This window comes from Oncorhynchus mykiss, chromosome 25 (assembly GCF_057628025.1).
Source record: "Oncorhynchus mykiss isolate SJ-2025 chromosome 25, ASM5762802v1, whole genome shotgun sequence".
In the NCBI taxonomy this organism is placed as follows: domain Eukaryota; kingdom Metazoa; phylum Chordata; class Actinopteri; order Salmoniformes; family Salmonidae; genus Oncorhynchus; species Oncorhynchus mykiss.
Genome location: NC_143046.1, coordinates 30,697,955 through 30,714,605, shown reverse-complemented (window position 1 = coordinate 30,714,605; position 16,651 = coordinate 30,697,955). Strand labels below are relative to the sequence as shown.

Below are 16,651 nucleotides of genomic sequence, written 5' to 3'. Positions count from 1 at the left end.
GGTCAAGTAAAGGATTGATTCCTACGTTCTAGCTATTAAATGCTACGTTTAACATATGTGTAAGTATTATATTGTATGTGTTGAATTGACAAAGAAGAAACTGTTGATGTTCAATGCATAATGCATTGTGTCTGTGGATGTAGGCACATGCAATTTTTTTGAAGGATTGTACACATTTGTACATTTGTATAAATACATCAGTCTGTACATATCAGAGACATTTCTATTGTTTAAGATGGACTGTATACATGATGATATATTGAAGAATGGACATTGTGGATCAGTGTTCTCTTGTGTTGCTGAAAAGTGTATTTGGTTGTCAAACAAATGCATTTATATTAAAGTGCACTTAAAGCGGTTGGATCTCTTTGTGTCGTCACTTCCTGTCCACCTCCTCCTCCTTCTACCTACTCTCATCATCATCCCCTCATCCCTCCCTCCCTCCTCTCTCCTCCATCCCTCGCTCTCTCCTCCGTTTCTTCCCCTGGAGCGAGCTCCGCTCAGCAACAGCACTGACGCAACGATCTGACTCAGACTGACGCACATGCTCCACACCGAGGCTCTCACACACACAGGCACACACCACACACACACAGTTGGCCTCCCACTCAAGCAGGCATGTTCACTTTGACACACACATTCACACAGGGGCGGACTGGGACCAAAGATCGGCTCTGTCATTTCTAACACGCCAGCTGTTTTTCCACCTGACCCCCCCCCAAGCCACCAGGTATTTTGCGAAAAAATACATGTATTAATAGTTAGACAGGCCTACAAGGCAAAACATTGACCAGCCCATCTGACATTTGTCTGAAATACCAGATGGCCAGCCCGCCCCTGCACACACACCCAATAGGAGCCCCTCCAGCTTTACAAATAGCAGCAGATCACACTCACTCAATGTACCTGCTACTCTGAGAGCGTGCTGTGATGGTGTCAGACTCCATATATAGGCATTCCTGTGTCGAAGCTCTGATTCAAGCAGCCCCCTCTTTCCTCAGCCTCCGATTCAGATGGGAGGGGGGACTGGGGGAGCCAGAGAGAGAGAGAAAGAGAGAGAGAGAAGGGAGAGAGGGGGGAGAAAAAGAGAGCAAGAGAAGAGAGGAAGCCAAAACCAGAGAGAAAGAGGGACAGTCATGATGAATGTACTATCAATCACTGACTAGTACCCAATGAAAGCTCTGTGCTCTTCACATCATGGAGGGCACATTTTTGGTAAAATCACTGACGTTATATGAGTGATGGGCATTGCCATGTTACTGGGTAAATGCATCCTGCCGCCTCCTCAGGTCCCTCAAATCTAATTTCAAAAGCAGATCTGCAGGATAGGGTACAAATGTGAGGCCTTTAATATCTTATGTACTAAACCTTATATACTAAACCTGCCATACCCACATTTTGTTTCAGCACCAGACCAGTCACTGCAGTGAGCCACCTGGAGATGAGAGCAGCAGCGATAGAATAGATTGTAGCTCTCTTCTGTCATCTTGTGGCGAAGCAAAAGTAGTGCATATTCAAACACTTGGTACTCATTGGAAAAAAAAGAAATGGCCTCTCACTGTCAACTGCGTTTATTTTCAGCAAACTTAACATGTGTAAATATTTGTATGAACATAACAAGATTCAACAACTGAGACATAAACTGAACAAGTTCCACAGACATGTGACTAACAGAAATGGAATAATGTGTCCCTGAACAAAGGGTGGGTCAAAATCAAAAGTAACAGTCAGTATCTGGTGTGGCCACCAGCTGCATTAAGTACTGCAGTGCATCTCCTCCTCATGGACTGCACCAGATTTGTCAGTTCTTGCTGTGAGATGTTACCCCACTCTTCCACCAAGGCACCTGCAAGTACCTGGACATGTCTGGGGGGGGAATGACCCTAGCCCTCACTCTCTAATCCAACAAGTCCCAGACGTGCTCAACGGGATTGAGATCCGGGCTCTTCGCTGGCCATGGCAGAACACTGACATTCCTGTCTTGCAGGAAATCATGCATAGAATGAGCAGTATGGCTGGTGGCATTGTCATGCTGGAGGGTCTTGTCAGATTGAGCCTGCAGGAAGGGTACCACATGAGGGAGGTCTGCCACAGCGAGGACGATCAGCTGTCCGTCCTGTCTCCCTGTAGCACTGGCTTAGGCGTCTCACAGTACGGACATTGCAATTTATTGCCCTGGCCACATCTGCAGTCCTCATGTCTCCTTGCAGCATGCCTAAGGCACGTTCACGCAGATGAGCAGGGACCCTGGGCATCTTTCTATTGGTGTTTTTCAAAGTCAGTAGAAAGACCTCTTTTGTGTCCTAAGTTTTCATAACTGTGACCTTAATTGCCTACTGTCTGTAAGCTGTTAGTGTCTTAACGACCGTTCCACAGGTGCATGTTCAGTAATTGTTTATGGTTCATTGAACAAGCATGAGAAACAGTGTTTAAACCCTTTACAATGAAGATCTGTGAAGTTATTGGGATTTTTACGAATTGTCATTGAAAGACACGGTCCTGGAAAAAGGACGTTGTTTACTTCCATGGGGCAGATGGAAAAAAATGCATTTATAAAGCTAATTCCTGCAATTCTACACATTTTGCCATGACTTACACCATGCTCATATTTGGTATCTTAATTGGATTCCCTTTACCTGTTGCGAAAGCAGCAGCTACTCTTCCTGGGGTCCACACAAAACATGAAATACAGAACATTAACAGATAAGAACTGCTCAAGGACTGAACTACATATATTTAAAATCGACGCGTATAGCCTACATGTCAATACATACACACAAAATATTTAGGTCAAATAAGGGAGAGCTATTGTTGCTTTAACTGTTTGTTTAACTCAGGTTTGCTGTTCATTTGAGAAACACAAAATGGAAGATAGTTTCATGCAATAATGGCTCTATATTATACTGTACACTTTCTTGAATTTGCTCTGGATTTGGGGACTGTGAAAAGACCCCTGGTGGCATGTCTATTGTCAGAGCATATTAATGGTTCTCATAAAAAGAGACGTAATACAGTCAGACTCTCCTCAACTCTTAGCCAAGAGAGACTGGCATGAATAGTACTTATATTAGCCCTCTGATTACAATGAAGAGCAAGACGTAGTGCTCTGTTCTGGGCCAGTTGCAGCTTAACTAGATCTTTCTTTGCAGGACATGACCACATGACTGGACAATAATCAAGATTAGACAAAACTAGAGCCTGCAGGACTTGCTTTGTGGAGTGTGGTGTCCCATATTTGGTATTAATACAGACGAGAGCACTGGATCCAGCTTCACACCGTTTTGACATGACGATGGGTACAATGAGTTTCATAGTGCTTTCAAGACAACGGGGAGTTCTGAAAAAAATAAGGTCAAATCATGACGTCAGTGATCTTCTGGTCGGAAAGTCTGAGCTCCAGAAAGAGGCCCGAGTTGGATGACCGTTCAAAATGATTTGGGAAGTAGGATTGGGAAGTACTGTAGGTCCCAAAGTGCTCTTCCAAGTGTTGGAGGTGAGCAGTCATCACTCGTGTGTTACACTTACAGATGCTGTTTTCTGTGATAAACATGCACAGCTGAGGGAAGGGGGAATGATTCGCTTACAGAAAACTTTCTCTCCAATAACAATTATTTCCCCTGAATCCACTGATTCGGTCACTCATCTGTAGAATATTTCTGCATTTCCCCTGCATGCTTGCGTACAGTTTCCCAAATATGTCTTGAGAGACATTTTATTTTCATTACACAGAAAGTCAACCACGTTTTTTTTTACATCCATTGTGAAGGACAAAAGTTCCTCTCTCAATGCGAAAAATGTTTCCAACACTCCCCCTCGATAACCACCAAGCCTCAGTGTGAAATAGAACATCATCATGCTCTGATATCATATCTCCACATAGTTTAGTGAACAGGCGTGCGCACAGTGGATGTAGGTCGATGTGGTTTACAATCAAAGTTACCTGCTGCAGCATATCTGAGTTCTGTGCTCAGCTCTTTTGCCGCCAGTTGCTCTCGGTGTATCATACAATGTGTCCATATGGCAGAAGGAGACACATTCATAACTAGAGTGCAGAGACCTGCCTGCCGTCCTGCCATAGATATAACCCCATCTGTGCAATAGCACACAATTCTATCCCATGGAATCGCTTTTTTGTCAATATAGCCACGCAGCACACTGAAACTCCCCTGTGCCATTTCAAATAATATCAAATCAAATTGTATTGGTCACATACACGTGTTTTGCAAATGTTATTGCGGGTGTAGCGAAATGCTCGTGCTTCTAGTTCCGACAGTGCAGCAATATCTAACATGTAATATCCAACAATTTCACAATATATAACCAATACACATAAATCTAAGTAAAATAATGGAATTAAGAATATATAAATATATGGATGAGCAAGAAGGCTGTTGTGCCTTCTTCACCACCCTGTCTGTGTGGGTGGACCACCACGCTGTCTGTGTGGGTGGACCACCACGCTGTCTGTGTGGGTGGAACACCACGCTGTCTGTGTGGGTGGACCAACACGCTGTCTGTGTGGGTGGACCACCACGCTGTCTGTGTGGGTGGACCACCACGCTGTCTGTGTGGGTGGACCAACACGCAGTCTGTGTGGGTGGACCACCACGCTGTCTGTGTGGGTGGACCAACACGCTGTCTGTGTGGGTGTACCACCACGCTGTCTGTGTGGGTGGACCACCACGCTGTCTGTGTGGGTGGACCAACACACAGTCTGTGTGGGTGGACCACCACGCTGTCTGTGTGGGTGGACCACCACGCTGTCTGTGTGGGTGGACCGCCACGCTGTCTGTGTGGGTGGACCGCCACGCTGTCTGTGTGGGTGGACCACCACCCTGTCTGTGTGGGTGGACCATTTCAGTTTGTCCGTGATGTGTACGCCGAGGAACTTAAAACATTCCACTTGCTCCATTGCTGTCCCGTCGATGTGGATAGTGGGGTGCTCCCTCTGCTGTTTCCTGAAGTTCACGATCATCTCCTTTGTTTTGTTGACGCTCCCAGAGCCCTCACCTCCTCCCCGTAGACTGTCTCATCATTGTTGGTAATCAAGCCCACTACTGTTGTGTCGTCTGCAAACTTGATGATTGAGTTGGAGGCGTTCATGGCCATGCAGCCATGGGTGAACAGGGAGTACAGGAGGGGGCTGTGCACGCACCCTTGTGTGGCCCAAGTGTTGAGGATCAGCAAAGCGGAGGTGTTGTTTCCTACATTCACCACCTGGGGGCGTCCCGTCAGGAATTCCAGGACCCAATTGCACAGGGCAGGGTTCAGACCCAGGGCCTCAAGATTAATGATGAGCTTGGAGGGTTACTATGGAGGGTTCATGCTCAGGAATCGTGAGACAGAACAATATGTCCTCGTGAATAGCTTCCCCTGACATGTATAGAGAACAAAGGTCAATGCGTGGGCATCTCGGCCCTCACAGCTAACGTCCGTTTGGAGCGCATAAACTGGGGAGAGTCGTTCAATCTGAGTTTCCTCTTGATTGCTAGCAATAGCATAAATTCTTTGTTTAACAGTGTTATCTGACAAAGTTATTGATGTGAATTTCTTTGCCCCTGCCTCCCCACACATTGTTTTCACCATATCAATTGTGACTGGTAATATCAAAGTCTCTGCAGTAGTGTGTGGTTTTCTAGCGTAGCGGGCCTAGCCATTCACCGTGGGCATCACTCGCTCTTAGGCTGAATTTTATCTTTCAGATTTGAATAATTTGAATTTAGATTAAGGCTAACCACATTACAATGATTTTCAGATACAAAGATTATATTGTAATATATAAAACATTTGTAGTATACTCATCGAACCTGTTCACTCTATTGTTGTCAGTACTTGTCTACTCAAAAGCACAACTGTAGGTGCTCATACACAACAATACACGACTAGACTGTCTACAACTCAAACCCATCTCAATTGCCCATTATTGCCCCTGAGTGTAACAAAAGACATACCAGTCTACTGTACCCTTTTTTGTTTACAGATGAACATGAGTTGTACGATTTACACATCCACATGCTCAGTCTTCATGTTTTACACATCCACATGCTCAGTCTTCATGTTTTACACATCCTCATCTCTTCATGTTTTACACATCCACATGCTCAGTCTTCATGTTTTACACATCCTCATCTCTTCATGTTTTACACATCCACATGCTCAGTCTTCATGTTTTACACATCCACATGATTAGTCTTTATGTTTTACACATCCTAATCTCTTCATGTTTTACACATCCACATGATCAGTCTTCATGTTTTACACATCCACATGATTAGTCTTTCTGTTTTACACATCCTCATCTCTTCATGTTTTACACATCCACATGATCAGTCTTCATGTTTTACACATCCACATGATTAGTCTTCATGTTTTACACATCCACATGCTCAGTCTTCATGTTTTACACATCCACATGCTCAGTCTTCATGTTTTACACATCCACATGCTCAGTCTTCATGTTTTACACATCCACATGCTCAGTCTTCATGTTTTACACATCCACATGATCAGTCTTCATGTTTTACACATCCACATGATCAGTCTTCATGTTTTACACATCCACATGATCAGTCTTCATGTTTTACACATCCACATGCTCAGTCTTCATGTTTTACACATCCACATGATCAGTCTTCATGTTTTACACATCCACATGCTCAGTCTTCATGTTTTACACATCCACATATTCAGTCTTCATGTTTTACACATCCTCATGTCTTCATGTTTTACACATCCTCATGATCAGTCTTTATGATTTACACATCCTCATGTCTTTATGTTTTACACATCCTCATGTCTTTATGTTTTACACATCCTCATGTCTTTATGTTTTACACATCCTCATGTCTTTATGTTTTACACATCCTCATGTCTTCATGTTTTACACATCCACATGTCTTCATGTTTTACACATCCTCATGTCTTTATGTTTTACACATCCACATGATCAGTCTTCATGTTTTACACATCCTCATGTCTTTATGTTTTACACATCCACATGTCTTCATGTTTTACACATCCTCATGTCTTCATGTTTTACACATCCTCATGTCTTTATGTTTTACACATCCACATGTCTTCATGTTTTACACATCCTCATGTCTTCATGTTTTACACATCCTCATGTCTTTATGTTTTACACATCCTCATGTCTTCATGTTTTACACATCCTCATGTCTTTATGTTTTACACATCCTCATGTCTTCATGTTTTACACATCCTCGTGTCTTCATGTTTTACACATCCTCATGTCTTCATGTTTTACACATCCATATGATTAGTCTTTATGTTTTACACATCCTCATGTCTTTATGTTTTACACATCCACATGATCAGTCTTTGTTTTACACATCCACATGATCAGTCTTCATGTTTTACACATCCTCGTGTCTTCATGTTTTACACATCCTCATGTCTTCATGTTTTACACATCCTCGTGTCTTCATGTTTTACACATCCTCGTGTCTTCATGTTTTACACATCCTCATGATTAGTCTTTATGATTTACACATCCTCATGTCTTCATGTTTTACACATTCTCATGATCAGTCTTCATGTTTTACACATCCACATGTTCAGTCTTCATGTTTTACACATCCATATGATTAGTCTTTATGTTTTACACAGCCTCATGTCTTCATGTTTTACACATCCACATGATCAGTCTTCATGTTTTACACATCCACATGATCAGTCTTCATGTTTTACACATCCACATGATCAGTCTTCATGTTTTACACATCCACATGATTAGTCTTTATGTTTTACACAGCCTCATGTCTTCATGTTTTACACATCCACATGATCAGTCTTCATGTTTTACACATCCACATGCTCAGTCTTCATGTTTTACACATCCACATGTTCAGTCTTTATGATTTACACATCCACATGATCAGTCTTCATGTTTTACACATCCTCATGATCAGTCTTCATGTTTTACACATCCTCATGATCAGTCTTCATGTTTTACACATCCACATGATCAGTCTTCATGTTTTACACATCCACATGTTCAGTCTTTATGATTTACACATCCTCATGATCAGTCTTTATGATTTACACATCCTCATGTCTTCATGTTTTACACATCCACATGATCAGTCTTCATGTTTTACACATCCACATGATCAGTCTTCATGTTTTACACATCCACATGATCAGTCTTCATGTTTTACACATCCACATGTTCAGTCTTTATGATTTACACATCCTCATGATCAGTCTTCATGTTTTACACATCCACATGATTAGTCTTTATGTTTTACACAGCCTCATGTCTTCATGTTTTACACATCCACATGATCAGTCTTCATGTTTTACACATCCTCATGATCAGTCTTCATGTTCTACACATCCTCATGATCAGTCTTCATGTTTTACACCTCCTCATGATCAGTCTTCATGTTCTACACATCCTCATGATCAGTCTTTATGTCTTTCCAAGAGATGTGCAGTACCAACCAATATACCCGCTGTCAAATGCAGAGGGTAGTGAAGAACATCACCAAAGCCTGATAAACCAGCTGCCATTACCCAAAACAATAAGTTCACCAGATGAAGATCATTCTGGAACATTCAACCAACAACATCCATATTCAGTTAGACTGATGTTGTAGTATAATATAGAATGCCAAGTATGCTCAACTGCATTGTGGTCCAGATATTGCTAGCTGTCGTACATATGTATATAATTGTTTCAAATATTTTTTACTAGTGTACTGACAAGTGACTAAATGATTCCAGCTGCATGGAGTTGGTGTATCATTTAAACTAATTGGTTGCCAAGTAAACATGTTTCAATAAAACAGTAGATTAGTCTGTCAATATAGCAAATAAATAGACATGGCTTGTATTCAAGACAATGTTTAATTGCTCTGAAGACCGAGGTGAATTTACACAGCAGTACGGAGGAACAGTTATGGCACTGAATATACCAAACATTAGGAATATTAAGTTGCACCCCCGTCCCTCTTGTTGGAGTGAACATGATGGCCCGTGTTGACTCCAATGCTTCTGTTGGAGGCTGAAAAACTCTGCAGCATTGCAGTTCTTGACACAAACCGGTGCGCTTGGCACCTACTACCATGTCCCATTCAAAGGCACGTCAGTCTTCTGTCTTGCCCATTCACCCTCTGAATGGCACACATACACAATCCATGTTTCTTAAAAATCCTTCTTTAACCTGTCTCCTCCCCTTCATCTACACTGATTGAAGTGTATTTTACAAGTGACATCAATAAGGGATCATAGCTTTCACCTGGTCAGTCTATGTCATGGAAAGAGCAGGTGTTCTTCATGTTTTGCATACACAAGTGTATATACAGTAGAATCTAAATATACTACTAGTCAGTCATTCCTTTACCCTCAGCCATCATCATCATCAAAACACTTCTCCAGTTTTGCTCCTAATGAGAGACACAGAGGCTAGCTAACTAACTAGCTATAACGTTAGATTATAGTCACCGGAGGCTGCTGAGGGGAGGACAGCTCATAATAATGGCTGGAATGGAGTGAATGGAATGGTATTAACCACATGGATAACATGTTTGATGTGTTTGATACCATTCCATTGATTCCGCTCCAGCCATTACTAAAAGCCCGTCCACCCCAATTAAAGTGCCACCTGCCGCCTGTGATTAGAGTACATTTTAGGTATAGCAAACACAGCTACCTAGCTAGCTCGCTACATTTGGCTAGATTGGTTTGTAGTACTAGCAAGCAGGTAGGATGAAAACCGCTACGTTGACCATGATCCTTTGCTAGTTACAGCCACTTTCGTCATGATCCTTAGCGATTTATGGTGCCATTCAGCCAATGAGGTATATACATCCTGGATCGCTGATGCTATTTTTTGGCCAATGAGAGGTCGGTCATATTGGCACTCCTCAGAAAAGCAGTCCTCCATAAGAATGAACGGAATTATACATTATTTCATTTAAATGTTTCAAGGACAAAATTACATATATTTAAGTATTTTGTTTTGTAGTGGGGACAGTAACGTTAGAACTTTCTGAAACTTATACTTTAAGGAAAATATTTGTATATATTTTTTCATGTTTCTGTTTAGCTCACATAATTTAATTTAAAAGTATGCTTTAAGGTGTCTGTAAGAGAATAAACATGGTAAAATATAGAAAGAGCTATAGAAAGAGGCCCGAGTTCCCAAGTTGGAATTCCGAGTAGGATGACTGTTCAAATAGTTTTTTCCCCCCAGTCAGAGCTATTTATTTTCCCAAGTTCCCAGTTGTTTTGAATGCACTGAGGTCGGAAGTCTGAGATTTCCGAGTACCCAGTTGTTTAGAATGCGGCATCTATAGCGTCTGTGACAGCATGAGCAGCCATTGAGTCTCTCTCTTTTGAAGTAGTACATTTTATTCTTCACGACTGGCTGATCCCTCCTGATAATCCGGTTGGACATGACTCCAACAGGGTCACCAGGAGGGATCAACCAATAAAGTTGGAAGTCCCACCCATTTGACTACATTAGAATGGTGGAAGCCCTCAATGGCCTTGCCCATGCTAATATGACCTTTTTGGCCACTAGAGGCCTCTATCATTCTCTATGGCCCTTCACTTGTATCAGGCAAATTACATTTATAAGGATGGAATCATAAAGTAAATGTGTAAAGTTATAAAAACGAATTTAACTAGTTTTGCAATATATTTTACAGTAAAAGGATAAGTAGTAAATATTTGTTAATAAGAATTTTGCTAGGACTGTCTGGTAGTGAAGGGTGAGCCTAATGGGAGGGATATGCAACCTGAAAACTAGCTGTTATAGACAGAGGTTTGAAACTCTTTGTTATTGGTCTATTAACTTATACCACCTGGTGATGTCACCAGGAAGGCCAAAACTTCAATCCCCAAAACTAAATATTTTCTAACAGCCATAACACTAAAATGTAATTATCATTTTCACATTATTATTCCAACCTCATTGTGTGGAAATATACACAGAGTATACAAAACATTACAAACACCTGCTCTTTCCATGACAGACTGACCAGGTGAAATCCCTTATTGATGTCACTTGTAAAATCTACTTCAATCAGTGTAGATGAAGGGGAGGATACAGGTGTCATGACATTGGCCTGGGGGGTAGGTTTATGACAGTCATAAATACCTCTTCCCCCCTGTTTCCTCTCTCTACCCTACTGATGTGAAATTTGAAAACCCCTTGGTTAACATAGAGATTCTGGGAACATCAGAAGGTGGGGGGAAATTAACTATATTCTGGTAATCCGACCAATTGAACATATGCGGTGGTACTGAATGAATATGATGTCAGTTCGGTTGTCATCTGAGACATTCTCATCAATGATAAGATGACAAACTCTACAGTGGAAAGTCTGCACATTGTAGTTATGGGATTCACATGGAATTGTTCAATTTATATGTTTGAAAATAAATGATTGGTGAAGAGATTAAATGTATTTTAATTCCTAATGAGAGATTTGGGTTTTCATAAGGTTAGGGCTCTGCTCAATCAGTGGCCCGCCCCTGTGAAGGGACATGGGTTATAAAACTTTTCAAACACGCCCTCCTCTCCCTTCCTATATAAAGCCTTGACAACAATATAATCTTCTGTTCCGAGGATGTGAGGACGACGGTCCGATGTCAGAATGGTTCAGATAATAACTACAGAACGAAGCCAACATCAGCGTGAGCTTTGGTTGCGAATGGTATGAACTTTAAACTCTTATTTACTACAGAAGTGATACCTCCTAGCCGTTGAGCCAGCAACAGCAGCTGCAAACGAGGGTTAGGAAGGAACAGAGAGTATCTCGTCTATCACACAACGTTACTACAACGTATCCAATTGACCACCAGAGACATTCTTCAAAGGACAAAGGACTCGGTTTGGCAACACGGCCTCCCATCTACCACCAACCTACCGAAACGCAGCTCAAGAGTAAGTATTTATTGCATTTTCCTTTTCCAAATGGGCGGTAATTTAGAATGCATAAGATACTGTATTTACGATAGCACAGCTTCGCCCTTTGTTCCTCAGTCTTCCCGCTCTTTCACTCAAACCCAGACCCTTTTCTTTTGTGTAACAAGCTGTCATATTTGTCCGCCCGCTAGGGACGTTTTCCTTTATGACGTAATTTGTAATCAAGTTATGATTAGTTATGTGTAATTCTGTGTGATTAGTTAGGTATTTAGTAAATAAATAAACCCAATTTTGTATCGTTGATTCAACTTGTTAGCCAGGGTTCGTGAAGATAACCAAGAATTTACAACTTTCAGATGAGACTGAATTAAGGTGACTATTAATATTGACTGCTATTGATGTAAAATATTACCAAGTCTTTAAGAGTTTATTCGGAAGATAACAGCTCTATAAATATTATTTTGTGGTGCCCCGACTCTAGTTAATTACATTCACATGATTAGCTCAATCAGGTAATATTAATTACAGAGAAATTATTTTATAGAATAGCACATCATTTCACTTAATCGGGAAAAGCCAAAGACACAACACAGGTTAAAGAAGTACTTTTAAGCCTTAAGTGCCTTTGAACAGAGTATGGTAGTATGTGCCAGGCGCACCGGTTTGTGTCAACAACTGCAAACCTGCTGGTTTTTTTCATGCTCAACAGTTTCCTTTTGTATCAAGAATGGCCCACCACCCAAAGGACATCTAGCCAACTTGACAACTGTGGGAAGCGCTGGAGACATGGGCCATGTAACTCAATATTAAGGTGGACTTAATGTTTGGTATACTCAGTGTATATAAAGCACAGGAAAACCACTTCTTCTGGACCATTCAACCATTTTTTAATTTGATAGATGGCAAATGAAAGAAGATGCAGCAATTTTTATAACAAATTCCTTTAATACAGCTTGGTTTGATGCCAATATTGAGAGATGAAAAACATTCCTTAAATCATCTTCTGCACATTGTTTGTATTTAATAAACTCTAGAGAAAACATGAATCTCGTTGAGAAAATTGGCATAAAAACACACTCAACTACACTTAAAATCATACAAGTTTATTTTGCTAAGAAATACAGATCTACTGTAAATGACAGTTATGACAGAACGTGTGTATGTGAGTGGTATGTGTACAGTACAGGGTCAGTATAAATGCATATGTAGGATATGGGGTGGTCCTCATTTCTTCTTCACTGACTCTGCTTCGGCTGCAGCCTCGGCTCTCAGCCTCTCCTTCTCCTCCAGGAAAGTGTTAGACTCCTCTGCCGATAAACTGAAGGTGGGATAAGAGGGAGGAAGGTAAGGCGAGACAGGGTGAGAGACTGGGAGAGAGAGAGAGAGAGAGAGGGGAAAATAAGACAAAAAGTGAATAAAGTGGCACAACTATTTTTTTATCAACGATACAGTGGTCCTAACTGAATAGTGGACAGTACCATTTGCCAATTAAGAGAATGGCACTTAATTACAGTCTGTTAACACATACACAACCATTCAAAAGTTTGGGGTCACTTAGAAATGTCCTTGTTTTCCATGAAAACATACATGAATAGGAATAGGAAATAATGAAAATGAATAGGAAATAGTCAAGACGTTGACAAGGTTATAAATAATGATTTTTAATTGAAATAATAATTGTGTCCTTCAAACTTCGCTTTCGTCAAAGAACACTCCATTTGCAGCAATTACAGCCTTGCAGACCTCCGGCATTCTAGTTGTCAATTTGTTGAGGTAATCTTGAAAGATTTCACCCCATGCTTCCTGAAACACCTCTCAGATCCGGTGACTGTGCTGGCCACTACATTATAGACAGAATACCAGCTGACTGCGTCTTCCCTAAATAGACTTTGCATAGTTTGGAGCTATGCTTTGTGTCATTGTCCTGTTGGAGGAGGAAATTGGCACCAATTAAACGCCGTCCACAGGTTATGGCATGGCGTTGCAAAATGGAGTGATAGCCTTCCTTCTTCAAGATCCCTTTTACCCTGTACAAATCTCCCACTTTACCACCAAAGCACTGTATTACCACCAAAGCACTGCACCCCCAGACCATCACATTGACTCCACCATGCTTGACAGATTGCGTCAAGCACTCCTCCAGCATCTTTTCATTTTTTCTGCGTCTCACGAATGTTCTTCGTGATCCGAACACCTCAAACTTAGATTTGTCTGTCCATAACACTTTTTCCCAATCTTCCTCTGTCCAATGTCTGTGTTCTTTTTCGCATCTTAATCTTTTATTGGCCAGTCTGAGATATGGCTTTTTCTTTGTAACTCTGCATAGAAGGCCAGCATCCCAGAGTCGCTTCTTCACTGTTGACGTTGAGACTGGTGTTTTGCGGGTACTATTTAACGAAGCTGCCAGTTGAGGACTTGTTAGGCGTCTGTTTCTCAAACTAGACACTAATGTACTTGTCCTTTTACTCAGTTGTGCACCAGGGCTTCCCACTCCTCTTTATTCTGGTTAGAGCCAGTTTGCGCTGTTCTGTGAAGGAGTAGTACACCACGCTGTATGAGATCTTCAGTTTCTTGCCAATTTCAAGCATGGAAAATACTAATTTCTCAGAACAAGAATAGACTGACGAGTTTCAGAAGAAAGGTATTTGTTTCTGGTCATTTTGAGCCCGTAATCGAACCCACAAATGCTGATGCTCCAGATACTCAACTAGTCTAAAGGCAGCCAATATTATTGCTTCTTTAAAATCAGCAGAACAGTTTTCAGCTGTGCTAACATAATTGCAAAAGGGTTTTCTAATGACCCTAATGACCCTATCAACTTGGATTAGCTTACACAACGTGCCATTGGAACACATGAGTGATGGTTGCTGATAATGGGCCTATGTAGATATTCCATTTAAAAAAAAGCAGTTTCCAGCTACAATAGTAATTTACAACATTAACAATGTCTACACTGCATTTTTGATCAATTATGTTATTTTAATGGACAAATGTTTTTGCTTTTCTTTCAAAAAACAAGGACATTTCTAAGAGACCACAAACGTTTGAACGGTAGTGTACCTGGGAGTACAACAGAATGAGTTTTTCAATGCCAAGTATTGTTCCAATATTAATGACACTAGGCACTTTGAGACAAGGGTCTTACTCGTTGACGATCTCAACGCCCAACGAGCGAGCCAAACCGATGATGCTCTTGACGACCGTCTCTAAGGAAGCATTCTGCATCTTCAAGGCCTCGTCCTGTGCCTTGACCTGAGTGATCTCATACACAGCCCTCCACAGACACCCTCCCGGCTGTCTCATAGCCTAGAGATGGAGAAAGAGATAAGAGTCCAAAGTGGAAATAGGATGAAGAAACCAAGGGGAGCGAACGGTGGAATAATGAGAAAGGGTAAGGAGCAAAAAGGAGGGCAGAGTGTGGAGGAAAAAACGAGGAAGTGATCAAAGGGAGGAGCTGGCACAGAAGGAGGAAATCCATAATTCTCTTTCCTTAGCCCACCACTTTTCCCACTACCTTCCTCCTGCCTGTAATTGCCTGGCTTAAAGCCCCCCCCGATCATAAATATATCATCAATCAAAGAAGTCCAATCTCCGCCTCAACGCCCTGTGTGAGACGTCTGCCCGTCCGGTACGGGCCTGGCCTCAGACAGCCGGCTACAGAGATGGAGTGAGGGGGGGAAACCAGCCAACAATGTCCAAACCTTGCCGGTTTTACTGGCCCCCTTTCTGGATGCCAGCCACCTGCTTGAGGAAGTAAGACACTGTGGGTTGGCCGATCTTCAGGTCATACGTCCTGTCAGGCTGCATTGAGAATGAGTAAGACATGAAAGAGAGCTAGATCAAGAGAGTAGGGAAGAGAGTTCATTTGAATCTATCAATCAAGGTGTGATCAAAGTGGAACGGACGCTGTATGAAGTGGAAGTTGCTCTCACAGCCTCTGTTCTGCGTTAACTTGTCAATGGAATTATCTATCATCAGTGACCTCACAATGAAATGACACCATTTTTCTTTTATGAAATAGCCATTCGCTGGGGTGGCCTAAATCTCCTGGCATCGATCTGGCGGACAATAGCAACATCCGAGAATTACTCTTGATTTAGGGATGGTGACTTTGTAAAATAGGAAGATTTGCTACTGTTCCTACCTTTTTGTTGAACAGGATGAGTCAGAGACAGGGACAAAGAAATGAAGGAACAATGAATACAAGGCTGATCGAGGCTGCAAGGTTCCAACAGCCCTGTGGCATGCCAGTGAGAGAGACACTTGCACTATACTAGCTAAACCAAGTCTGGGCAATTAGGCCTGGCTTGCAGTCAGCGTTCCAAATCATCCCAAAGGTGTTTGATGGGGTTGAGGTCAGGGCTCTGTACAGGCCAGGCATTGTCATGCTGAAACAGGAAAGGGCCTTCCCCAAACTGTAGCCACAAAGTTGGAAGCACAGAATTGTCTAGAATGTCATTGGATGCTGTAGCGTTAAGATCTCTCTTAACTGGAACTAAGGGACCTAGCCCAAACCATGAAAAACAGCCCAAGACCATCCTCCACCAAACTTTACAGTTGGCACTATGTATTGGGGGCAAATAGTGTTCTCCTGGCATCTGCCAAACCCAGATTTGTCAGTCAGACAGCCAGATGGTAAAGCGCGATTCATCACACTAGAGAACGCGTTTCAACTGCTCCAGAGTCCATTTGCGGTGAGCTTTACACCATTCCTGCCGACGCTTGGCATTGCACATGGTGATCTTTGGCTTGTGC

The 16,651-nt window shown here is 41.9% G+C and overlaps 1 protein-coding gene across 7 annotated transcripts in view; it reads right to left on the bottom strand.

Annotated features, from left to right (window-relative positions):
* Window positions 1–12,821: 12,821 nt before the first annotated feature.
* The window catches only part of LOC110504976 (uncharacterized), a 60,732-nt gene continuing 56,902 nt past the window's right edge, over window positions 12,822–16,651 (bottom strand). For 3 of the 7 annotated variants that reach the window (XR_016491658.1, XR_016491659.1, XM_090219644.1), the window contains one exon: window positions 12,822–13,263. Coding sequence is in view for 3 of the 7 variants with exons in the window: in XM_090219644.1 (XP_090075770.1) it covers window positions 13,121–13,263 (143 nt within the window). In the remaining 4 variants the exon portion in view is untranslated. Of the gene's footprint in view, window positions 13,264–15,041; window positions 15,203–16,651 lie in introns of all 7 variants that reach the window. The other 4 variants (XR_016491656.1, XR_016491657.1, XM_090219642.1 and 1 more) reach the window with 2 other exon arrangements.